This window comes from Dermochelys coriacea, chromosome 26 (genome assembly GCF_009764565.3).
Source record: "Dermochelys coriacea isolate rDerCor1 chromosome 26, rDerCor1.pri.v4, whole genome shotgun sequence".
Lineage (NCBI taxonomy): Eukaryota > Metazoa > Chordata > Testudines > Dermochelyidae > Dermochelys > Dermochelys coriacea.
This window is the reverse complement of record NC_050093.1, coordinates 952,236-979,605: the sequence shown is the minus strand read 5'-3', so window position 1 is coordinate 979,605 and position 27,370 is coordinate 952,236. Positions and strand designations below refer to the sequence as shown.

At 40.7% G+C, this 27,370-nt stretch overlaps 1 protein-coding gene across 15 annotated transcripts in view; it reads right to left on the bottom strand.

The window, feature by feature from the left end:
• Nucleotides 1-527: 527 nt before the first annotated feature.
• Nucleotides 528-27,370, bottom strand: part of ZMAT4 (zinc finger matrin-type 4) — a 208,860-nt gene continuing 182,017 nt past the window's right edge. For 6 of the 15 annotated variants that reach the window (XM_043503108.1, XM_043503109.1, XM_043503111.1 and 3 more), the window contains 2 exons: nt 16,767-16,863; nt 15,028-15,311 (listed from right to left, as the gene is read on the bottom strand). In XM_043503108.1, the coding sequence (XP_043359043.1) occupies nt 15,236-15,311; nt 16,767-16,863 (173 nt within the window). In that variant the 3' untranslated portion in view covers nt 15,028-15,235. Of the gene's footprint in view, nt 981-14,630; nt 15,312-16,766; nt 16,864-21,431; nt 21,978-27,370 lie in introns of those variants that run through there. The other 9 variants (XM_043503115.1, XM_043503121.1, XM_043503120.1 and 6 more) reach the window with 7 other exon arrangements.

Sequence of the window (27,370 nt, the reverse complement as noted above, 5' to 3'; positions counted from 1 at the left end):
GATTAAATAGGTATAAGGGGAGCATAAGGGAATCCAGCTTTCACATCATGAACCTCACCTCTGAGTTGAGCTCCTTTTCTTTTATTTTCACAATTTTCCCTCTGTCTTCATTTACTTTCTATAGAAACACCTAGTGCACTGGGTAAAATATCTGTTTTATAGAGGAAACATCAATTCACCTAATCACATTGTGCCACTAGCATGGCATCAGTGGTGTTGTTCCTTCCACTGCCTTGAAACATTCCAAATAGGCAATTTGCTTCCTAGGAACATCATGTGGACAGACTAATGTCTTTTGTAAGTTAGCATTCAGCAAAGTCAATAGCAGGGGTAGCGTCCATCTAGACTGTAGGAATGAAACTTGAATGGCAGGAAAAGGATTTTATTCTTTAATTTTAGCTTTCATTGTTCTGTGACCCATAATGTATTTTTTCTGAAGACAAAGAGGAAAGGAAAAGATTCATCCATTATACATACCCCGTGATTCATTTTTTTTCTTTATATGTTGACACAAATCATGCCGAAGACGGTGAAGAAATCATGTTTATTTCTGGTTGGAGACTGATTACATCACAATCATGGATAATTTAATAGAGCAAATTTATATTCTCAGAAGAAATCTAAGAATAAATATGAAAAAAATAAAATTTTATTTCCACTGTCTTTGAGGATGAGTGATGTTTAGATACGGTTTCTTAAAGGATAATTATCATACTTTGGACTGTGTGCTGAATATGTTATCTTGAAAGGGTAAAAAAAAAATCCATCCAAATATTTTAACTCACCACAAAATTAAAAAAGAAAATCCATGTATTTGTCCAAAGTGAAGATTTAGTTATACGTTAATTAATGAATCCACATAGGAAATGCTCATTGTCCAAGAAAGCATCCTTTCTATTGATTAATAGACTCTTCTTTGCAGAAAAAATCTTGATGTTTTTTCCTTCTTTTGACTGATGAATCACTATTGATTCTTCAGGCTGCAATACAAAAAGGAAGCAGAGATAAGTTTCTTTCTTGTTTTTCCTAGTTTTTGGTTTTGCTTGTTTGCTGCTTCTGTACAAGATTCTCTCTGTCCACCTGTTTCCATCATTTACCCATGTAACCCTGAATACATCCTATGTACCTGACCGCTTATTCAATTATATACCATCTTGTAATTGTTCCTAGGAGACAAAGGTATAACAAGATACAGCAGCTAGAAGTTGAAGCTAGATACATTTGGAGTAGAAATAAGGCACAAATTTTTAACACTGAGGGTGATTAACCGTCAGAACTTACCAAGGTTTGTGGTGGATTCTCCATCACAGGAAACTTTTACATCAAGATTGGATGTTTTTCTAAGAGAAAAGGAGTACTTGTGGCACCTTAGAGACTAACAAATTTATTTGAGCATAAGCTTTCGTGAGCTACACGATGAAGTGAGCTGTAGCTCACGAAAGCTTATGCTCAAATAAATTTGTTAGTCTCTAAGGTGCCACAAGTACTCATTTTCTTTTTGCAAATACAGACTAACACGGCTGCTACTCTGAAACTTTTCTAAGAGAGATGCTCTAATTCATCCACAGACATTGACTTGTAGCAGAAATTAATTCAGAGAAGTCCTATGACCTGTGCTATGCAGCAAGTCAGAGTAGATGATCACAATGGTTTCTTTTGGCCTTAATATCTCTGAACCTATCAATCAAAACACCACTGTAGTATCTGAGCACCTCACAAGCAGCTTTATCCTTACAAACACTTCCAGGAAGTAAAGAAATATTAGCATTCTCATATTACAGATGGGGAACTGAGGCATAGAGCAGTTAGGATATTTGCTCATAGTCATGGAGAAAGTCTGTTTCAGAGTCTGGAGTTGAACCCACATCTTAGACCAATGTCTTCACAGCAGCACCACCCTTCTTTTTACATACTTATTTCACCATACCAGAGGGTTAAACACAATCACCTTCCTTTAAATCCTCAGTATAAACCTAGAGTTTTTGCACACAAGGCAATATATTTTTGACAACTGAGATCATTTCCAGGCAGTAAAACAATATGATCTAATATTGATAATTTGAGAGATGGGCTGTTTACTTTTTAAAATCGAAGAATTTCTCCATACACCAAACACCAAGAAAACAAACAAAAACACAAAATGCACAAGCCATTCAATGGTTTTCAAATTATGATCAAAGCATCAGAGGATATCAGAGACATCTTTATTTTCACTTATATTAAAAGGGAATGGAGAGAATTTAATATTGAGGGGAAATATTACACTTTTGCTTTTTATAGGCAGTGTAATTATTCAGATTATCTCTGGAAGAAGCAAAATAATGACAAATTAAAATGCCTTTGAATCCCATCTACCTTTATAATTGTTCCTCTGCTATTGTTGTTATTGCTCTAAACTTCTCTGTATTTTAGTCAGCATCCTGCACAATATCAAAAGCACATGGAAAATTTCATCGCTATTAATAAATGTTGCAGCCATCAAGATAAAAAAACATTTTAAATTTGAGACACACGTGCTGTGTAGCTCAGGTATTTAAAAATACTTCCTGAAATGTAATGGAAATCTAGCCTGAGAGAGAGAGATCATTCCTGAAGCATAAATTTAATTTATTCTATAGCTTTCTTAGGATGGAAGCTACTTGTAGAACAGAATAAAATCAAATACAGCAAAATAAAATATCACCCCCTAAAATGCAACCACACAAAACCAAAATGACTGGGTCGAATTTAGAAGTTGTTTGCAAAAATGTATTTATAGGGCAGAAAAAAACCCTAAAGGTTTATGGTGCTTTTTGAAAGTGCTGAAGGATGATATGAGAAGGTTTCTGTGATGGGGATGGAGTTCCACATCGTAACAAAGTGAATATACTATTGCCTGCCAGCTTGGAAGACAATGGTGGGATCCCAAGATGGTGGTAATTTATGTGAGCAGTCAATGTGAGGTTCAAGGAGCAGGATTCAAATGAAGCCAGTGCCAGGAGCTTGTAGGATTTGGAAAACTAGCAGTGCCAATTTAAAGTCAATCTGCCACTTACTTTGCTGATTCTGGACAAGTCCATGTGCAATGGACCTGCCAAACATCTTAATCTTTTTTATGTTTAAATTTTACGTTTGAGGCTAACATGGGTTGGGTTTGAGGCATCACAGGTGAAAGAAGAGAACAATCTGATTAATTTTGGAATAAAATGAAAACAGTCATGCTCAAATCTGCCAAAGCACATGTTCCAAAATGTCAGCATTGGACCACTCTATGGTTAACAGAAAAGGTGTTTGGACTGGCAAAAAATGATGCAGAATGACACAGAATGGCTTGAAGACTGAAGCACCTAGGAGAGAGTACAAAGAACTGAGCAGGCAGATGTGAAGGCAGACTAGACCAGACAAGAGTGAATACATCAGGGCAAAGTGTGAGGAACTTGAGAGTCACAAAAAGCGTATGTTCATAATGGTCAGACTTCTTATCTGAAAGTTTCCCCTATAATCAAGCATAAAACAAGATCATGATGGCAGAGTCCTCACTGAAAGTGATATTAACCATGCTTGGTCAGATTACTGTGCCAGTCTGTATACCTCATCAGAGCCACTTACAATACAGGAAAAAGAAAAGGAGTACTTGTGGCACCTTAGCGACTAACAAATTTATTAGAGCATAAGCTTTCGTGAGCTACAGCTCACTTCATTGGATGCATTCCGATGAAGTGAGCTGTAGCTCACAAAAACTTATGCTCAAATTAATTTGTTAGTCGCTAAGGTGCCACAAGTACTCCTTTTCTTTTTGCGAATACAGGCTAACATGGCTGCTACTCTGAAACCTTACAATACAGGATGACAGAAAGGAGCCCTAGAGCAAGATTCATCAATCCGGTGAGTGGAACCGGAACATACTATTTTGAAAACGAAGCCTGGGAAAGCACCAGTGGTAGATAACATACCAGTAGAATTGTTAAAAGAAATTAGTGACCTCAGTACTGAACTCATGGAAAATCTGCAGCGACGTACGGATGTCTAGAAATTGACTGGTGAAGGGAATCTTTCTGTTCTTACCAACAAAAGGAGACATAACAGAGTGTAGTAACAAGTGTATTATCTCCCTTTTATCACATATGAGCAAAGTTCTGCTCTACATAATCCATGATCACATGAAGTGAATGATAGAAGTACAGCTACCACTTCAATAAGCTGGTTTCAGAGAGGGATGAGGCACATGTGATCAAATTGCAAATATCTATCACATCGTTGAAAAATGCAGGGAGTACAATCACCCATTGATCATGTATTTCGTAGACTATTCAAAAGCATTCAGTACTATCGGACATGATCATTTTTGGAGGATACTGGCAGACGAGGGGATTCCAAAACACATTATTGACCTCATAGCAAGACTCTACCATCAACAAGCACCACAATGCAGACAGCAGCAGGCAACAGCAAGTGGTTTTCCAGTGGGCAGGACGTGAAACAAGGGTGTATTCTGTCTCCAAGCCTTCTCAGCATGTACTCAGAATTTATTATATGACAGAGTGGGAAGAGTTGGGATTTCCATTGGTGAACATGTCTTAACAGACCTCACATACTCCGATGACATGATGCTCTTTGCTATAACCACTGATACAAAGCAACAAATGTTGGAGTTTGTAAAAACATGTAGTGAGGAATATGGACTACACCTGAATGAGGTATAAAATGAAATGCATGCACATTGTCATGATTAATAGGATGCAAGCAGACATCACGATTAACAGTCAAGCTGTAGAGGCAGTAGATGAATTAAATTATTTGGGATCATACATATCCAACCAAGGAGGCTGTTCCAAAGAAATCAAAAGATGGCAAGAATGTCTTGCTCAGCAATGGCCTCCCTCAGGAAAGACTGGAAAAACAATCGCATCTCAAAATGTGCAAAAGCTCAATTGGTGACAAGCTTTTTTTTTTTCCCCCCCTCAGCAACTTACATATGTGAATTGTGGGGAAATAATGCTGCTGACAAGAAGAAAACTGAAGCTTTTGAGATGTGCCGTTAGTAAAGACTTTTGCATATAGGAAAGAAGAAAAATACTTGAAATATTGGAGAGAAGAAGACCCTGCGATAAGAAAATATTAGGTGCAAGCTTATATATTTTGGTCACATCAGGAATAGAGATGGAAATAACCTCAAGAAAGTTACCATGGAAGGAATGGTAGTGGGGCGCTCTAGAAGGGGACAACCAGTGAGGAGATGGAGAGATGATGTGTGGCAGGTCACTGGAAGGTTAGCTGCTGAATACTTGAAGCTAGTAATGAATTGAGAAGGCTTCCGAATATTCTGCTACTACATCACCAATATTAAGACAAGAATAAATAGATTTGACCTAATTTAGTTACTGCCACTTTCTAGGCAGCCAGTGTAATGGATGCAAGACAGGCCTAATGTGATCACAAGCATTCAAAGTAGTGAGCAATTCTGCCACTGCATTCTAAATAAGCTGTAGGCAATGGAGCAACCTCCCCAAGTGTCCTGTACAGGAAATTATTATACCTTGTGGTTGCAAGGGAACGTGCATTGCTGGTGGGAAGTCACCATGAGATAAAGGTACAGCCAGTACAAACTGCATAATTGCAGGCGAAGTAAAAAATACACTTTTGCATGGCAGCCAACATATGGGAACTCGGATTGGAATGACCCTCATCCATTTACTGATTTTCCCCATCTCTTGCATCTTGGAATACAACGAGATTCTTTGGGGCAGGAGCCGTCTTTGCAACCCTTGTCTGTACAGAATCTAGCACAATGGGACCCTAATCAGTGCCTCTAGATGCCTTCGTAATACAAATGGAATTTAATAAAATAATAATAATAGCATGGTGTGGAGTCACGCCAAGAATCTGTCTCGCAACACATCCCCTGCACAAGGGATAGAAGATGGAGGGAGTGGTGGGGGAATCCTCCTTCTACGTCCGGGTAAGGAGGGAAGCAACAAGATGGGGCGTGAACACTAGACTGAGAAGATAATTATGTGGTGTTCAAATAGGACTATGATTAGAAGCACGTAAGTGCAGACAGATATGGAAATGCAATCATGGTGAAGAGTGACATTTCTCCAGGCACGGTATTTACAATATTTTGATTAGCTCAGATTTCTGAATGGCAAAGCAGCTTATGCTAATAAATACCCAACTCCAATTAGATATCTGCATTCATAGTCTAAATAAAGCCAATAGCCACCAAGCATGTCATTTATTTCGCAGTGGGCTATAAATCCCCTGGGCTTTCTCAAGAAGATGCACAACGATTAGGTGAACAGCCATGGGTAAAGATCTGTCATGTGTTCATGATCTTCAGAACACTCTTTTCCAAGATGACATGGCAATGGCCAATCTCCAGTTATTCATTTGGGCACCATCCTGCGCTCCTCATTCAGGAACAATCTCCTGTTGACTCAGTGGGAACTTTACTTTAGTAACAACTACAGGATTGGGCCCATCTTCTCTCATTTGATTTCCTCCTCTGAAACCCTGGTTTTAGGTATGTCTACACTGCAGCCGAGGGTGTGAATGGCAGCTCATGTAGACCAACCTGCGCTAGCTGTAATCTAGCTTGCTAACAGTAGAAATGAGGACGCCATGGCTTGGCCTTCAGTGCTAGCTGTGCAAGCCCACCAGACTCCCCGTGGCATGTACTCACTTATGCCGCCAGCACTGAAGCCTGCACCAAGGCATCCTCATTGCTATTTTTAGCAAGCTAGCTAGAGCACAGCTAGTTACTCCTGAAGGAATTCTGAGGCAAAAAATAAATTCTGTGCACAATATTTTAAAATTCTGCAAAATTCTATAAATTTTATTTGTTAATAAATAAATGTGGAGGCTCCAGCATGGCAGTGGGGACCAGAGGCCACTGGCTGCATGGGACATGGAGTTGGTGGTCAGGCTGCACCCAACCCCAATACAGCACAAGGGCTGGGCCTGCCCCAGAAATGCCCCAGGGCCCTGCCCCTCCATGCCAGCCGCATCAAGTGTGGGCAGGCAAGCAGGATCCCAGTGTGTGGGAGGAGAGTTCTGTGTGGGGCAATCTGGGTCTGGGGGGCATCTGGCTTGGTGTGAGGTTCCAGGTGCAGGAGCAATGGGACTCTGCAGGTGGTCCAGGTGAAGGTTGTTGGGGCTCAGCAGGGGGGTCTGGGTGAGGGAGAATGGGGCTCAGCAGGGGGTCTGGGTGTTGGTGGGGTGGGAATCTGAGTGCAGATGGTTGGGGGTCTGGGTGCAGGGGACTCATCAGGGTAGGGGGTTGGAGTGCAGGGGAGCTCACTAGGGGGGTGATCTGCGTGAAGGGGGTCCGATTCAGTGGGGTGTCCAACTGTGGGAGGTGAGGCTCAACGGGGTGAGGGTTCAGGGATTGGATGAATGGTGGAACAGCTCCCCATACAATGATCCCTCCTCATTTGGTTGAAGAGCAATGGGGGTGGGGAGGGCGGAGCTTTCTGCAGCCAGGGTGGGGGGGTCCTCACCTGGCCCAGGCTGCTCCTTTCTGGGGAAGAGCAAGTCCCATCCTTCCTAGCCCAGCTGGGACTAGTAGCTGAGCAGGGCAGGAGCCACCAGCTGAGGCATCCCCAGCCCCACATTCCTCCCACTCCCTGCAGTGATTTACCTCTCTGCCAGCTGCTCCAGGTACCCAAAATGATGGGCCCACATTGCTGGGGAGGGGCACGTGACTGCTCTTGAGGCCTCCCTTTGCTTCCCCTTCAGAAAGTTATTTTTCTGCAGGGAAGCAAAGAAATCTGCAGGGGACATGAATTGTGCGCATGCCCAGTGGTGCAGAATTCCCCCAGGAGTAGCTAGTGCAGGTGTGTCTACATGAACTGCCAGTCTTATCCCTAGCTGCAACATAACAGAACCCTTTGAGAAAGGAATTATAATTATGTGGAGTGCATGAATGGCACCTAGGAATGGATAAATGACTGGTTATAAAAATACAGAGAGCATGTGAGAGCTCCAGCAGATAAGAGGAAAGTTTTGCTTGTAAAAGAAAATAAACTGAAAAGAGGGAAGATGAAGTTCCTTTTCATGGAAGCTGATGTCATTATCAGCTACATCATAAGACACTAACTACTAAGGGCTGAGGGGACTCTGATGTCATTGCCCCTCATCACAAACAGCCAGGAGGATAGCAGATACATCTCAAGCTCTCAATGCTGCATGCAATGTTGGTTATATCATTGGAACATTTGATACAGGACCAGATCCTCAGCTAGTGTAAATCAGCCCAGATCCGCAGCAGACAATGCAGCTACATCAAATTACAAGAGCCGAGGATCTGGCCCCCAATGGTCTATTAGCTACAGACTGACGTGAGGCCCAAGAGAGCAGACGGAATCTGAATGCAACAAATACAGAGGACAGATTTTGAAAGTTTTACCACAAAATGGGTGCGTGTTGTGGTCTGTCTGGCAGTGAAAGTGAGATGGGAAATGCTGCAGAGACCAATGAAACACACAGCATTGCGATGATGGAACTAGAGCCACACAAGGGGACAGTTTCTCTATTTCAGTCTCTTCTTATCATTATTAGTAGTAGTATTACAGTTACACCTAGAGGCCTGCACTGAGATCAGGGCTCCCCTGGGCTAGGCACTGTACTTACACATAGCTAGAGACAGTCCCTGCCCTATAGCGCTCGTAATCTAAATGGACAAAGTGTAAAGGAAAAACTGAGGCACAGAAAGGGGCAGTAGCTTGCTCGAGGTCACCCGGCCGGTCAGTAACTAAGCCAGGACCAGAACCCAGGGCCCTGACCCCCAGTCCACTCCCCTATCTTCAGATTGGTGGACTGAGGCACAGGGAGCTTGAAGGGAAGATTTTCTTAAGTACTTTGCACCCATAACTTCAGTTGAAGCCAAAGGGAGCTGCAGACTGAGTAACTCATTCAAGGTCACACAGGGACACAGAGAGCGAGGAGTTGAATCCCAATCTCCTGAATCCCAGCACAGTGCCTTAACCAAAAAAATTCTTCCTCTTGGCATGAAAGTCAATGGGACTGTGCTTGTAAATCACTTAGCCAATGGGAGTTAGGCACCTAGGTGCTTTTGAGAATCAGACCAGGAGCCTGCCTGCATCTTTACGCATCTAAATACCTTTAAAGTTCTGGTCCACTGGCATTTTTTAAACTCCCACCCTGCAACCTTATTTCTATATGCAAAACCCCTGAGAATTGCTCTGGAGCTGCAACAGGGCCCATGAGTTCATTTATCCAGAGCTATTTTCAGTCGAACATGGTGATGAATGCAACGTATTTTACCTTGTTTACTGTATGTGCATGCTAATAAAAAAAGGAATAATTTTTACAAACTAATATGGAATGCTAAGATTTCTTCACATCCAGAATCTGTAGGTACAGAATGTTCTTACTCACCTAACTGGGGGTTATTTTTAGAAACATTTTTATTGGATCTTTCCAGACTATATGAAATAAACCAGAAAAAAGAGCCAAGAGTTTTGTCACTTACTGTTTATCATCAACAATGAAGAGTGAGATCAATATGTGACCGTCTTCAAATGTTTCCCAGTTAATGTGACCCCTCCCCCCATTAATGCAGCCCTGCACAAATCCTGCCTTCCATTTGGAAAGGCTGCTTTGGAAAGGCTCCATGGAAACTAGGCTGCTTACAGTGAGTGTGATCCAGTGCAAGAGGACACTCACAGTCACACACCATGCCATGTCTTCTGCTTCATGAACCATTCTGTTCGCTTGTTGTTTATTTTGCAGGGGTGGGAGTATAAAAAGAACACGTTTATTTTTGGAAAGCAAGTCAGACAATGACTCAATTACCTTGGCACTGTTTACAAATCCCTGATTAAAGGGTTAGTTCTCCTCCCCCACTGCAGATGTTCCAGAGTCTCATTTCAGAATGTTTGTGTATTTGCAGGTGTGTCTGTGCGCACGCACGCACATAAGAACTATAAATCTGAGCTGTAGATTCACATGGCAAATTTTTTAAAAAGTAGCTCTCACTCACTAGCCCTGCACATGAATGTGTAACTCTCACCAAACCTGCAAGAAGGACTACACAACCTCCCCGGTGAGCATATTCTGCAGCACCATACATTTTTGCTGCTGATATAAGAAAGCTTCTTCTGTGTCTGGTTCTAACCCCTTAAATCCCAAGGTTCATCACAAGATCTCAAGTGGATCTATATTTTCTTCTTATATAAATAAAAACTTAAAATATTTATGTTTTTGAAAAAAAAAGGCTCTTGGATGTAGCTTTGCATATTCACTGGCCAATGGAAAATCAGAGCTGACAATGCTAGCTGCATCCCTCTACATCTCTTATTAAAAGCTGAACTATCAGCCTAGTCAATTTCAGCAATTCCTTTCCCCTGCCACTTCTTCCCATCTTTGGTCAACCAAGTTCAGCAGACAGGCACCCAGGATTCAGATCTGACTTTGAAACTCCTGTAAAGAAAGGTGTGGGGGAGGGGGGCCGGTAATGTGAACAGTCAGTTAAATGGACTTTGAATCCCAGCTTTGCTGACTGAGTTCCAATACGATCAGCTTTGATGCTGAGAAATGAAGAAAGGTCAGAATAACATGGCCTACTAAGCCACAGCTCGAGGGCTACTATTCAGTGAGTTATTTAAAGCATAATTTGGGGATGGATTGGCTGTGTGTTACCCTCTGGAACGCTTTCAGTAGCTGTAATATACATTTATTGTTTGGTTCACTCTTGTTTTATACGACTTGTCTTAAAGCTGCTCTCCAGAAGCCTAATCTGCTGGGTGATTTTGGGGTGCAATCATCTTTCCATAACCAATCTGTCCCAAGAGGGGATGTCTTTCCTTTATAAAATATTTTTGAAAGTGTGCCAGGTTCATGAAGTGTTTTTTGTTGCTTGGATACAGCAGTTTGCAAGCAAACCCTTTGTGTTGAAAGGATAAGGGGAAAGTATCATCACTAATCAAAGATAACAGGAATGTTAAAAGGGGTACAGCATACAGGAATAGGTGTTGGCTAGGTAAAACATAGGTGTAAGTTAAGGCAATAATGCAAATAATCTACAAGCCTCAAGGCCAGTAAGACAACAGCTTAGTTAAACTAATCAAAGCCTAAGGCCCCAAAAGCCTTAGCATAAGCAGCTAATCAGGAATAAACCCTAGATTATAAAATATCACAAGAATAGAATGCTGTAATAGACAGGTGTGTTTATTGCTGAAAGGATGGATGTGTCTTGAATCACAGTAGTTAACTAACTGAGAAATGGTTTAGAACAACATTTGCCAGTGCTCTTCACTTATGGCAAAGATCTTTTAAATAAAAAAAATCTCCATCTGCACTGATTTCATAGCTATGGACATAGAATCATAGAAGATTAGGGTTGGAAGAGACCTCAGGAGATCATCTAGACCAACCCCCTGCATCAGCTGTATTAGGGCAGACCTGCATAATGCTTGAACTTTCTAAAATCTTTTACCCCTTATTGCTGTAATACCCATACTGCACACTGATCCAAGCCCCAGATAAGCGCTTGCTTCAGTTCAGTTGCCTGCTTGCTATAAATAGAAGGGACTCCTACATGAAGCAATGTGCCAGATTTATTCTGGGGACAGATTTGGTCCAGATGAGCTTGGTGCTGGACTGGAGGAATTGGGGGGAAAAGGTAATTGTTGAGAACCCCTTATCTTATCACTAATTCTGTGCTGGCTTGGTAGCTTATCTTAGAACAGACCCTTCTAGAGCATCATCCCCCATCAGCCCCATCTAAAAGAGGACACAGCCCCAAGAATTTCTTCAAATGAGTGAGTAAAATCTGTTCCAAACCAATTATAAAAATGAAGTTTTTATTTGGGTAAATCCAAACTGCCAACCCTATTCTGTCTTGCACATCTGCACTTGACTATAGGAGATGAAGAATTCTATATTCATCTACTGAGTCACTTAGCCTCAAAGAAAATGGCATAAGAATGAACAAATAATAGAGGAAATAGAATAATCAAAGCAATTTCCCATAGAAATTGATCAGATGAACATCTCTAATTGGCATTCTATTACATTTGTAACATACTTTCCTATTAATTTAATAGTAGGTTTCCTCTCTTATTAAATGCCCATGAAGAACTTGTGAGACGTCACCAGATTTAAATAATTATGAGTAAGTGATAAGACACTATTTAGAAGGAGCAATAGGAATATTAATTTGTGAAATTTATAGCAGAAGGTCCCTTTTAAAAAAAGAAAATCTGTTCAAGTCTTGCAAGTGATACTGTGATCTTCATGCAGGCATCCTCACTTTTTGCCAAAATGAAAGTGACAGGGACCTCCTGCTCAATAATTCATGCTTTTTTTCAAAGCTCTAGAAAGCTTTGGGAGTATTTGAAAATTCCACTGGGACTTGACGCTAAAAGGGTATAATGCTACTTCCCCTTTGTTGCCCAGATGTGGTAATGAACCATTAGAAGCCTTCTAGGCCCAAACTACTAACTGTAATAATTTTCCGACAGGGTTACTTCAGCCAAAATAATAGGACGATTTAAAGGTTCCAAGTCTCCCTCCTCTCTGGGGAATGTGGAAGGAACTGCAGGTAGCAGCCATTTTCTCTCTCACACCTTGCGTCCCTTTGATGTTCTGTACAATATTTTCCTCCATCCTGATGTCCTTTGGCCCAGTTCCCTGTTTTGCCAGTATGTCATAGCTGCTCTTGTGAACAAATGAAGCCCTTGAGTTTGAATAACTCTGAGAAGTACTTTTGTCAAACACAATCTTGGCACAAAGTAGGATTTTTCCAACTTCTCCAAACTTTAAACTGAGCTCCATTCAAACCCTTCCACTAGCGAGAACAAAACCAAGCAAAGAGATGGAAGACATAAAAGGATCAGGAAGAGTTACCAGCTAGTGAGTTTGCAGCTGAATGTTGCAAATTCTTTACCCAGATCTCAAGCACTAGCTGAGGAAATTCCAAAGCTCTGCAGTGGAAACATTCTGCATTAGGTTTCTTGTACAGTCCAAGAGGCTAGGTGACAGATTCTCTCTCTCCCCCACTCTCTCTCGCTCTCAAAATTTTCATCAGAGCAGGTTTGGAGGAAGAATTCAGAAAAAACAACACTGGGATACAGAGAAAATCATCCTTCTACAAGGACCAATCCTCTAAGATTTGAAGAGGATACCTTGCTAATTGCAGAGGACTAAAAATATGCAACTGGTGATTGAAGAGCTGAATAAAGTATGAGGAGTGGATACAAAATCAAAAATGTGAGGTTACATAGGTAATTGTGCAGAAGGCAACCTTGCTGATGTTGCCAGAATGAGAGACAGCTTCTTTGGCAGATCTCTGTTTACCATCCAATTTATTTCAAATTACATCCGTGAGGCTATTTTGGTATGCAAATGATTTGCTTTGGCCTTTGCTATCTGAACAATAAAAAAAAAAGTCTATTGAAAATAACCCTTGCCTCTGAAAGTAGTGCTGGGTGGTTGCGGTGGTAAAGATGTTCTAGATTTTCCCCAGGTAGGACCAGACTCAGGAAGGCTGGCACTGGCAGGGAGAGGGTAAATGACAGCTCTTTGTGTCAGAGAGCAGGGGCTAATCCCAGCACAAGACTACAGCTGTTGTTCTTCTGGGATTCTGCTGGTAAAGACAGGCAGCTCCGTTTTCTGGCAGATAGAAGTCTGCTTATACAGCTCTTGTCTTGCATAATAGCTGAGTGCCACACAAACCCTAAGCCTCACAATGCCACTGTGGGTCCGGGACATATCGTCCAGCTTCACAGATGGAGAGCTGAGGCACAAGACAGTGGATTATCAGTGACTGGAGATATAGGCCAGGGCTCATGCTAACATAGGGCTTGTCTACACTGGCACTTTACAGCGCTGCAACTTTCTCGCCCAGGGGTGTGAAAAAGCACCCCCCTGAGCACTGCAAGTTTCAGTGCTGTAAAGTGCCAGTGTAGACAGTGCACCAGCGCTGGGAGCTATTCTCTTCGTGGAGGGGTTTGTTTTTTTTAATATAGCACTGGGAGACCTCTCTCCCAACGCTGGTGCCGCAACTACACAAGCCATGTTAAAGTGCTGCTGTGGCAGCACTTTAACATTGTTAGTGAAGACATGCCCATAATGTAATGGACTTCATGCAAACCAAATCAACCTAGGGTGTGTCAGGTTCTTCAGGCAGAAAATCCTACAGCAATGCAGTGACTATGCTAAGCTAAGCAAGTCTAAACTAACGAATGGAGAATGAGAATGTGCAACAAATGGATGTTAGGCTCGGCTAGTGGATTTAGCCTAAATTTATGGAATATAAAAAAATTACCCTAATTTGGGGGCCATTCAAACACATAATGAATAAATAAGATCATAGAAAACATGATTCACACTAGGCACCTTAGAAGGGCTCACATCAGCCGTGGGAATTTTAGGGGGAAAGGCTGGGCTTGTTCTTTGAGGAAAAAAAAAGCAAAGCTCAGAAATTACTTCTCACTGCTGGTTTGGCCTGGCCCTGATTTATCCTCCTGAAAACTTCTGTGTCCTCTTAAACCACCTAAAATGTCTCAGAAACTAATGATACCTTTTATATCCTGCATGTTGGAGTAATATTGAATACTTGTGCTTGGAACAGTTGCCAAAGCTCAAAGTGTATTATGAGAGATTAGTTCATTAATCTACTCTTTGGTACTCTGTACCTTTATAATTTTATTTTAATAATTTATACAAATTGGCAGAGCAGATCCCCTTCAAGTCTTGGAAAGTTGGCTAATAGGCAATTGCTTTACATCACAGAACAAACATATTCACTTGGAAACATCTGATCCCATGACAGACTCAATGTCCTTCCTGTAGTGAGTGCACGAGAGAAGCTCCAAACTCAATGCCTTTGAACTTGACTGACGGTGGCATTTGTACAAGGACTGAAAGTTGTTGGCATGTCAACTCAGTGGGTTACTGCTGTCCATTTGCTTTTCACATGAAAGGATGAATCTTTCAGGCTGAAGTAGCGGATGGACAGGCAAGGTGGCCTCACAGCTGTTCCCTGGCTTGTCTCAAATACAGAATATTTCAGTGTTTAAGGAGAGAGAACGTTTCAACAGGGTTATGTGACCGATTCCAGACCCCCACTTCAGCCCTAATCTCATGCAATGGCTTTTGTTTTAGTTTTGAAAAACTTCTTCCTGAATCCACACAAGGCTCTCAGTTCTCACACTGGGTATTTCCTTTCTTCTTTTAAAGAAAAGTCATAAAATCTACTCAATAGCTGCTTTTGCTTTCTGACAAAACGATGCTACTCTGTTGGTCGGGTTCCATATTTTTGTCCTGCTGCCTGCCATTCCCTGTGCACCACATCTGTACTCTGTGTCCTGTGAATATTAAGGAACCTGTCTGGAATTAGGAACTTTTCTTTGCATTATCTATTGTTTTTATTTTTTGGCCTTTTCCCCCTGCCGAGCTGAAGACACAGATACCGTTTTATTAAGGAGGGATCATATATTTATTCAGAAGGATACTACAGACCATCAAAGTCACTTAAAGTGGATCAATCTGTGTTGAATATTCTTTATAAAAGTAAAGCACAGACTGCAAAGGGCAAAATGCAGACCAGGGTAAATTATGAGAAGTGAAAGTTATGAGTATAAAACACTCAAGCTGTGCTGTAAATTTACACAGCACTTTAGAGAACAGAGATAAGAAACATTCCCTGCCCAAGGAGCTTACAATCTAAAGATGAGATAAATATAAAGCAAGTCATAGGCTACAGCTCAGGAGAGGTATGATCTGATGGATACAAATGAAGGAAGGAGGGATTTTCTACAGAGGTGTGACTTCCACTTCTCCCATCAGTATTCACCTGAAGTTGTTTAGTAGATGAAGTCAATGGGAGCATTCCATTCTTTTTAATTGTTGTAATATGCTAACCTCCCAACCACCATCATTACACAAATTCCTCAAACCCAGTTTAACTGGCAGGATTGTCACACTCCTCAGAGCCACAACTGAAATGCACAAAATCAGCTCAAGTGTCCGGCATCAAAGCATAGCTGGTTTCCTAGAAACCATGATGATCTGAAAGCAGATTTACACCTGGGTGGAGCCATGAGCATGCATCAGGTTACCATGCGTCTGGTGAGCCAGACCAAAGCCAACCACCACTAATAAAATCTCAGTGAAAGCGGAGATTGAAGTAGAAAACACAGCACAAGATTCTCCATGCAGCTGAAGAAGTGGTTTTTTACCCATGAAAGCTTATGCCCAAATAAATCTGTTAGTCTTTAAGGTGCCACCGGACTCCTTGTTGTCTTTGTGGATACAGACTAACACGGCTACCCCCTGATACTTAGCACAAGATTGTCTGTATTTTCAGCTAATTTCATTCTTTGTTTGAATTTTCTCACAGCTCTGCACACTGGTTTTGGCTGAGCTGAGAAGCATAAGTACCAAATATACCACCTCTTCCCAAAGTATTTGTGACCTATCTGAAAACAGGACATGCTCAAAACTTGTGAGAAAGCCTGTTCTCATCAGACTTCCATGCCAAAGAGTGCTATCCAGAATGCTTTGTCACAACAAAGCTCTAGAGGAACAGGTAAGCAAAGAACAAACATTGCATTTCAGGTTCAAAGAATGCAGTCAAACTGATCTATATTCAGCTCTGCCTCTCTCTACAGATACCTACCAATATCTTTGTGTCTATGTTTATAAATCACTTTGGGATCATTGGATGAAAGACATTACGGAAGTGCATACTGTTTTTCTTATATTTACATCTATCACCCACACCAGACAGACAGATAAGTACTAATAGGAAAAGTACTCACTTGGTCTGATGTTTGGAGCCCTTCAGATGAGCATGATACTGTTCTATTGAGTTTAGAGTGACATTACAGATGTTACAAGTGTAACTACGCTTCAGACCTGTGAACAAAACCCAACATGGTTAGTTGCACTATGGTAACAACAACAGAAACCAACAGTTATTAGGAACAAGCTGTGCATTTGTGTGTCCTAAAGTGGGAGCTACAGCAAACAAGGCTGACCGAGAAGAGAAATCTGTTGGAAAAGAGGCCTGGCTCATTTAAGAATAATCTCTTTTGCAAGTTCTAATACAGGAAGAGCTCTCTCTTGTCCTGCCAACAACTAACCACTTGGGAAAACACAACAACAATACCCAAGAAATAATGCATATATACTCAATGGAATTAAGGATTTATGCCCCAGTTTTTTCAGTTGCAACTTGCTATTCTTCTTTCACTCTGCCTGTCTGTACTCCGTGCACAGTGTCTTAGACAGCCATCACCATTCTATACATGGCTTGATCATCATCTTTATATAAATGGCCTGATCTGTTAATTGCTAAATGTTTCCTAATGCAGATGAAGCCAGAGAGAACATGGAACAGAGGGAGAAAAGAATCATTTTCCTTTCAGACTGTGAGATTAACTCCAGCTGGCTCTACGGCCTACCATGTTTTGAATCAAAATGGCAGCTAGATAATATAAGCAAGTATGAAATTCACCCCACAGAGAATAAGGTTGAAAATAAGGATGGTTTTAAAAAAATCCAGCATAATTCTCATTAATTAGAATACACTCAACCCATACATCTCTCTTACTATTTCCAATTTCTTCTCAACAAAACAATTCCCTCCCTGCCAGCTTATGTTCTTATATAATGTCCAGCATCCTGGACTGTAAACATCAGTGGAGTCTGAGCAATAAGGGAGATCATCACTGCAGCCCATGAAGTAGAGTAAATACCAGTCTCCTGTCTATTACTATTATTAGACTAGCCATCTCCCTCCCCCATGATTATGCCACAAAAGTGACTGTATGTGAACTGGTGGGTATGAGAAGTTCTGCCTCTCTCTCTCTCTCTCTCTCTCTCATTTTGTTTGGTAGTTGGCACAGTTCAGCGTGACTCATTATTATTACTACAGTGACAGACAATGTTCAGAAGAGCTCAACACACACAATCAGGGACAGATCTTCCAAAGGGACCAGCTGTCCCGTAACCGACCAGATTCGTGAGATGGAGGTTGACTGCTGAGCCCCTTTGAAAATCTGCCCCACATTGGGTGAGCTGATCACTTGAATATTGGATCCATGTTGCAGGGTGGCATATCAAAACTAGAGCTATGTGCTAAGATGCCTGATACATTTATAGTTGGTTGAAATATCTGTCTAGGGCTCTTAGTGATGGTGTTCTACTCTTCCACACAAAGTAATTCCTGATATGCTAGTTTTAGCTTTCCTGTTCACTATTGCAACAACAAACAGTAATTGCTATTTATACAGGTGCTATCTGGCTGCCAGTCAGCTGAATACCACTGAAGAAGAAACAACATCTCAGTGGGCTCACCAGTGTAAATGTTTTCATGTAGCATGTGTTTTAAAAACACCACCACTAACTGATGCCTTTTGCTTTCCATTGTATTGTTTATTCAATTGCTACAGTTAAATGGGGTTTCTTAAGTAAATGTTTAGCATTTTATCATGATGTAAACTCCGCAAGTGCAGCAGATCAGTTAAATGACCAAGTAAAGGCAAGAGGAGATAATGCATAGGAATGTGCCACTATATACATGCTGCCACTTCACTGAACTAACTGCTCATCTTTTTAAAATACAGCACTCATTATGGTCTGTATTTCCTCCTGTAACAAAGTTGTTCCTCTTCCGGGCACGTGCTTAGCTTAAACTGCACTGTTTACCTAATTAACATTTCTGCCTCCAGGTTTAGACTGCAGGGCAGGGAATAGGCAATTAAACAGACAGATACACATTTTCAAAAATAGGAAACGCACAAAGATTTATGAGCAAAACTGCAAAGAGAATTTCTCTGCATCTTCATGTGAAAGTCTCTGAGCTAAAGAACTAACTAAAATCTAGGAAATCAACATGTGGCCTGGCCTGGCTGTTCAAAGTGGGCTAAATTGCAATTTGGGCATATAAAATTCCTCTGAACGAGGTCTCAGATGCTCACCATAGAGAAGATGAATTTATTTATTCAAAGAGTACATGCACATATTGCTGTGAGTATACACAATTTCATAAACGTTATGATGCAGAGTGCAATGCAAAGAGGAGAAAGGTAATAAGGGATGTACACTACAGTTACATTTTACTGCAATTTATTTCTGAAGACACGTCTGATAGGAAATAACTTGTCAACTAATGTACAACACAAACACAAACAGGCAGGTTCAGAAGGTGGAGGCTGATCTATGCACCCCATAAAAGGTTATTTCACTGTGAAAAATTGAAATAGCTGTAAGGTTAATATAGAAATTTAATCCTGTAACAGCATCTTGATATTTTGAGTGGCAGGGCTACTGTGGATTCCCTTCCAATACTGTCCTTTCCAATCAATATTGTTCCAAAGTTGTCTTCTAAAGTTAATGGGTTCAAATGGTTCATGAGTAACATGTAAGCTTCCAGAACTGTTTAAGGAAAATAGATAATGAGTAGAAATAAAGCTTGAAAACTAGAGCCATCCTGTATCTTCTTGGAGATCCCAGAGTAACCTGTACCCAAAGCTTTGCTCTGAAAGTGAATTTTATTTTATTTTTTTGGCCTGGTAAAAATCTCTGTTGCCAAAAAATATTATTTACTTATTTAATTTGGAGAGGGTGCTCACTGCTGTGCAGTACACAGAAATAAAGACTGCCCCTGCCCTGAAAAGCTGAAAATCTTGAAATAGGCCCCTAGAAGACAAATTGCACTGGTAAACTGAGAGGTGGTGATAAAATACACTTTCCTAGGATAGCATGCTGTCTATGGTCTTTCTAGGGTGCCCTGCATTAAATTTTTTATTTGCAACAGAATGGAAAAACTGTGCTTTGTATTCCAAACCCCATGTATTCAGACTTAGTGTCTTGGAGTGCTCCTTCCTTGTCTGGAGAAGGTGTTAGGCTGCTTAGTGCATGGCAGATCAAGTAATTATTTACATACTAATGTTCTCATTTCATCTTATTGGACAGGTTTTCATCCCAAACATTCTTTAATGATTTTCTACAACCATGGAATAAAACAATATTGTTGGAGAAGTTTCAGAGTAGCAGCCGTGTTAGTCTGTATTCACAAAAGAAAAGGAGGACTTGTGGCACCTTAGAGACTAAGAAAAGCTTATGTTCAAATAAATTTGGTAGTCTCTAAGGTGCCACAAGTTCTCCTTTTCTGTTGTTGGGAGAAGTTTCCTTAGATCTGCAGAAGGTTACTGACAATGTAGAGCTCAATTAATTTTTAGTCTTTTTCTGTTTTCATAAATGAGTGATCTGGGTCAGGAAATGGGGGGTTAGCTTGGCTCAATTTTTTTTCATGGCAGAAACCAAAAGGTTATGTTATAGAATAAGCATAACCACGACAATAACTCTTTGCACCTACAGAATACCTTTCACTGGAGGATTTCAAAGCACTCCAACAAACATTAACTATGCCTCACAACACCTCTTAGTAAACCTGTTTTACACCTGGATAAGCTGAGACACAGAGTAGTTACATGGCTTGTCACAGAACACATCACTGGTAAAACCAGGACGAGAACCCAGAAGTCCGAATTCCCAGTTCTGTGCTCTACTACTCAACAATGTCTCCTTGTAGCAGAATGAAGAAGCTCTTGCAGCTGATCATCATTGTGGGCACATTCCCAAGGATGAAACTGGGCTACCTTTTATTCTCTCTATGAATATCCCTTGTAGGCAATGTTATCCTTGGAAAGTGCTAATGTACATGAATAGGCAGTAGCCTGTGAGAGTAGCAATTCAGATGCAACTATTCAAGTTGACATGGACAAAAGGACTTGGATAAATTGCAATCCAGGTTTTGTTTAAAGGCTTACTGAATATGCCAACACAGAGGACAGGCCATTTAGGATACAAGGGAGATATCACAAAGCTTCAAGTTGCTACAGTAACGAATGAAACCGCACAAAGCACAGACATTTATGTGTCTGAATAATAATTAAAGCATCCTGGGCCCATCCATAAGAAAGCTTAACTACAAGCTGAGAGCTCCGCTGTTCTGCCCCATCAGTCGAGGTTCAGTGTTTCACAGCGGCCCTTGCTGGAATGGTTTAGGTACAGCGCTGGGCAGAGCTAGTAAAAGAATGTGGCACAGCTCCAGGTCTAGAGACGAGGGAGGGGGGAGAAGACTGGATCCCTTGCTGCAGGGCCACAGAATGCTGCCAACCACGGGCTTGATCCTGTTCCCATGGAAGTCAGAGTAGGACTGTGAGCACACTGCTCAGGACAGGCAGAAGAAGAAGTTCAGGTGAGGAAAAGGGCAGGATGATTGGCAGCAGCCCTTTTACATCAGCCTAATTGGCGCTGGCCTGGCCTGGCCCGGCCCTCTTCGCCCTCCCTCACTATAAAGAGGCAAAGAAGCAGCAAGATTCCTTCACTATCTCTGGGGTCTGGCTACTATCCACCCTTACAGCCAGAAGGAAGACTGGAGACAGGAGCACAGAAAGGAGAGATTCATGCTCCTATAGTAATGCCGACCACTGCCCAGCAGCAAGAAGGAATTTCTCACCTTCTTTGGCCTGCAGTGCTGAGGTGCTTTTCCTTTAAAGCCTGGGACTGCTCTGAATAGTTACTGGGTAATAATGTCATCTTCTTACTCAACAGATCTGCTCCCAGTGCATAGAGTCCAGTCTGACTCAGGTGCTCAGTCAACATAGGTAGGAAACTGAGCTGGATCCTGCTCCCTCTTGTGCATCGATGTCAACAACATTGTTTCCTATGGTATAAGCAGTTTCAACCTGTGCAAAGCTTCTGAAGGAACCTGGGCCACTCAAGTGTTGCAGTAAAGGAACCACACGCAGGAGTACTGGCAAGAAAGTGCTCTTTACTTCATGGTACCAGTCAGTTGGCATTGGTCAAGTTTACAACCCTGTTACATGGCAAGGGTCAGTATCCCCAGACTCTTAGTGGCTACTCTTACAGTCACTGAGATCATAATTTGGCTAACAAAGCCCTTATTACTGATTTATGAGAAGGAAAGGACTCTACTTGCTTTCAACTCCTACATAGGGCTGAAAAGAAAAAAGAAAAAAAACCTTTTAGTTTGTATGAAAGGAGCAAATTAGGCATGGAGACGATGAGACATAATATAATTCTTAGGTTTCAGAGTAGCAGCCATGTTAGTCTGTATTCACAAAAAAGAAAAGGAGTACTTGTGGCACCTTAGAGACTAACAAATTTATTTGAGCATAAGCTTTCGTGAGCTACAGCTCGATGAAGTGAGCTGTAGCTCAAGTACTCTCTTTTTTGCGAATATAATTCTTAGCATACCTGTGTCCCAGAAGGAAGGTTCCTTTCTCTTTAAAAAGTATACACGACTCGACTCCATTATTCTTCTCTTTGGAAAAACAGCGGACAGGTTTCAAAAAAGCATTACAGAAAGTCATTTATGTGAGTCATTTAACATGTTTTCATTGAAAAGGCAGGGAGCAACTGATTATTATATTAAATGCTTGTATCCCTTGTGGACATCCTTGAAAAGGAGATGGTAATCCTAAAGCTCTTTTTCCTATAAGAAAAATTCTACATAAATGAAATACTTAACTACAGATCCTCATTCTTACAATTTCCCTATTTTGTGGCCTCCTTCAGTATTCTGTGTGTAAGAGGGGCTTTTTCTAGGATTAATCTCTCCCCTCCCTTTAAAAATACTATATTTTAAGGTTTCAGAGTAGCAGCCGTGTTAGTCTGTATTCACAAAAAGAAAAGGAGTACTTGTGGCACCTTAGAGACTAACAAATTTATTAGAGCATAAGCTTTCATGAGCTACAGCTCACTTCATCGGATGCGAGTGAGCTGTAGCTTACGAAAGCTTATGCTCTAATAAATATATTTTAAGGTTTCAGAGTAGCAGCCGTGTTAGTCTGTATCTGCAAAAAGAAAAGGAGGACTTGTATATTTTAACAATCTAATAATTTCCCTGGTATCTCAGACTGTATTATTATTGATATTACACAATGGTTTTATAGCAAACTGCTAATGCTACAGTAATGTCACTTATATTCCTCGAACAAGAAAATAAAATTGCAAAGTTTGGAAAGACTCTGTGGCTGGATTTCAGTTTTGCAGCGGTTCATTTGTGTGAAGGTCTGAATAGAACATTTTAAGCTTAATTGAAGAGCTCTGTTTAGAAATGCCAGAGTTGTGGAATTTTTAGCTATGGACTGCTGAACTTTGTAAACCCTGTAATAGTCTCTCTGGACTTTCTACAGTATTTTTTCTCCAAAGACACAGGTATACAAGTATGCACTTCAAATATTTAAAACTATAAAAAGTAATTTAAAAAAGTTGCAGTAATTCAGTCAGAATATGTAATATATGGCACCCTTAAATTTGATCTATTTATGGCTAATATATAATTATATAGGGCTTTTTCCCCCCACTCTGCAGTGAGCCCTATAAAATCACCAGTTCTAACAAAAAAAATCATTTTTGTCTATTACATGTTCATAACAATGTTCTGATTTTCCCTAGTATTTATTATTTTATTTATATGGCTTCTAATCACTGCGGTATCTAGGGATGATGTTGGTAGACATACAACAGAATATTATTTCAGATTAGAAAACAAGCAGTAGTAGGGATGAGAATTGGAATATTTCAAACATTAATAGAATTTTCTGAACACATGGCGATTTCTTATGGGATTTTAAATTGGTCATGATTTCACTTGGAAATGGGTCAATTTTTGTGCAAAAATAGTCTCAAATATGGCTGTTATCTGGCAAAACAGGCCCATTTTTGAATTTGGAATAAAATACAAACTCAAATGTCAAGTACTTGAATCATCTATAATTTCAACACTGGAATGACATGCGAGTATGAATTTGGCAGGGTTGGCTTTGGGTTTTACTCAGGATATGAAAAACAGAGTGGGAATGAAAAGTCCCCCACAGAATCAGATTGAATGAATGCTGAGAAATAAGGTTATTTTTGCTCCCAAGTGCACAACACACAAAGGTAGAAGATTTTACTGATTCAACTTTCTATCCTGAACTTCAAAAATTAAAAATTTCTGTCATGTGTAATAATTTAGACTTAACGTTTTGCCATATTTCTCAAGTAGCTTTTCTCCTCTTACTTCCGTCTATATAAAATTAATAACACATGAAGATCTTCTTTACAAATATTTAAAGGATATTTCATTAGAAATTCATGGTATTTTTAAAAACACTCAGACGACACTGACACTGCCAAATGACCACTGCAGTTCTCAACCAGGGGTCCAAGCTTAGCTACATGGGGCCCACTGTGGCATGGGGCCATGAGCAATTGCCCTACTTGCTACCCCTTAATGCCAGCCCTTATTTTTATATGCAGAAAAACAGTTGTAGCAGAAGTTTGCTCCCAGCACAATAGCAAAACCAAGCCATGTTCTGCATTTATAGCGCAACACTCTCTCCAGAGCTATTAGTATCTATTTCTCCACATCACAGCCAATGGAAGCAAAGAGACCAACATAGTGTTGTCACAGTGATGGGGGAACAACAAGATTGAATAGTCCCTACTGACACCAAATGCTCTTCAGAACCTCGTTTTGTAAACTGGGGTATTCAATGAAACCAGGTTTTAAACTTTTAGTCAGGAATCAGGACTGCAGTGACAGGAAGTTGGTAACACTTTAAATTAAAGGTAATAAGGTTTTAATGCTCCATTGCTAGTTGAACAGCATATACTAAATTTCAGAGTAGCAGCCGTGTTAGTCTGTATCCACAAAAAGAAAAGGAGGATTTGTGGCACCTTAGAGACCAACAAATTTATTTGTTCATAAGCTTTCGTGAGCTACAGCATGCATCCGATGAAGTGAGCTGTAGCTCACGAAAGCTTATGCTCAAATAAATATGTTAGCCTCTAACGTGCCACAAGTACTCCTTTTCTTTTAGCATATACTAACCGTCTTTTTGAATTGTAATTACTTGTGTAGGTGAAAGCATTGCCAGCAATTACAGCTCTTAATTGGGGACACTGAAAACTTTTTTTCCCCAGAAGGAAAAGTCCTGTGTCAAAGTTATAGAGTATGATTAATAGCAGAATCCTGTCCTACACATCAGTCAACCAACATGCAGAAGTTTCCATAGTCCTAAAGCATTCTTAATTTACCTAGTTCATCTCATCCTATGCTGAGATTTACAGCTGGGATGTCATGTTTTCCTCCTGCTAGAATGTTTGATTGTAGAAAGAGTATATTGGTTTATATTAATATACATATTCATTTCAGCATTATATATATGCACACACACACACGCACACACACACACACACACACACACACACACACACACACACACACACACACACACACACCACCTTTTAGATATACTGCTATAAAAAACAATTTGCTTGGTGAAAAACAAATAACTAATGACATTATGTCATTGGGCAAATTTCATACTAAGCGTGCTCCTTTTGTTCATGCTGCAAGTGTCAGAGCTTTTCACTTTCAGTTTACAAATTTCTCTCCCTTATCACTCATGAAGCAGCACACTCATACCATTAGCCAGAGTCCTGGTAGTACAGGTGTGCACAATACAAACCACAGGCCTGCTGTTGTCTCCCACTGAAGTACATCATAGAATCGACTAGTCCAACCCTCAAAGCAGGGCCTAATCCCCAATTAAATCATCCCAGCCAGGGCTTTGTCAAGCCTGACCTTAAAACCCTCTAAGGAAGGAGATTTCACCACCTCCCTAGGTAACCCATTCCAGTGCTTCACCACCCTCCTAGTGGTTGTCTTCACTGGGAGCAAGATGACTGCAGAGTCTTTGGCAGTTCTGAGATATAAATTTGCTGTCAACATGACAACGTTAACACTTTTCGGCCAAATATAACTCGATTCTCCTCTTTCCTTATTGCTACAACTCAATGACCATTTGTTGAAAAGGCAGCATGCCACTGTTTCACGATATCACCCAGAACCATCTAAGTGTGAAAAACTGGTGAAACAGAGAGAATGGCAACTGAAACAAGCAATCTTTCTCAAAGGCAAGAAGACCCTTCTAGAATATTTAAAGGGGTTAAAATAATCAGGAATTCCATCTGACTATTTAAATTGCTTCTTCTATAGATGGAAATAAGAAATTATTTAGATGCTAAGAAGCAGAAGAGCCAAGCTTTCCTTTTATTGCAGTCTGATTAAAAAATGGAAATGCACAAAAAAAGGAACCCTTAGCCTGTTCATTTAACTGGAAGCCCCTTGGTCATTGGTAATTTAAATTACAAAAGGAACTTGATAACTTTTGCTGTGTTAACAAATCAGAGCTTTCCCAGCCTACATAATTGCATTAGTCTGGGGCAAGTTCAGCAAGCATGTGAATCTTTGTCCTCAACACTGGATGAAATGACAGTTTCAAGGACATAAGAGCATACAGGTGAACCCAAAGGTCCAGATTTATTTCCCAGTGACTCCAGCAATGTCAGAAAGTTTAGTAAAAGTTGCTGTAAAGAACGCTGAGTCAATCAGCATTTGAGTTAATGTGACTGCAGCAGACAACTCAAAAGAGCACAACACACGCATTGTGCCATCTAAGCCATTCAATCTTGTCCTGCGCCTCATTTTATGATTATCTCCTTTGAGACAGACTGTAGTTTAAGTGCTGAAGGTAATTGGTAAGATCCAAAAGATGTCAAATCAGATTTCTCCGCAAAAATCTTTTAGAAATCCATCTCTTGAAGCAAGCAAAAATGGGAAGAGAGAAATGCTCCAATCTTTAAACGTGGGATAATTGCTTGCATGTACTGTGTGGCAAATGAATAGAGTAGTACTGACCCTCAAGTAAAAGTGAACAAGAGAAGCAATGACACACTGCTTATTGGACCAGCCTAAGTCCTTCCCTTCCTCAGATGTTGACTGGATACAGGGACTAGTAATGGATGGATGGACTGATCCACTATGGCAATTCCTGTGTTGCTAAGAAGCATCTTCAGACCTCGAGAGATTCTTCGGGAGCTTGCATAATCATAGTGACGGAATGACTATACTTCTACTCCTATAAAATTCTGCCTGGAAGCTGCCCTTACCAATAACTTATTCACTGTAAAACATGTTTAAAGCCATTTGGGAGGGAAATGCGCCTCCTATATTAAGTTAGGGCCTGTTTTTTTTAAACTTGTGCGTTACACACAGGAGTAGACCTCTCTCCTGTGATGAGTAGCCAACTTAAAAATCAACGAGGCTACTGTACTCAGGTGAATAAGGACTTTCTGATGTTTGCAACTTTAAAGTACCCCAATATGGTGCACATATTACTAGAGAACCATTCAAATCCTTATTAATATCTCCCTCTCCATACATCACCAAAGTTTAATTAACGATAAGTTTCTAAGTTTTCTGCTCTAGCTGACTATTTACTTGGACCAATCATATCCCCTATCTTCTCTTACTGCACAGTCTTCAGCCATCTTGTGG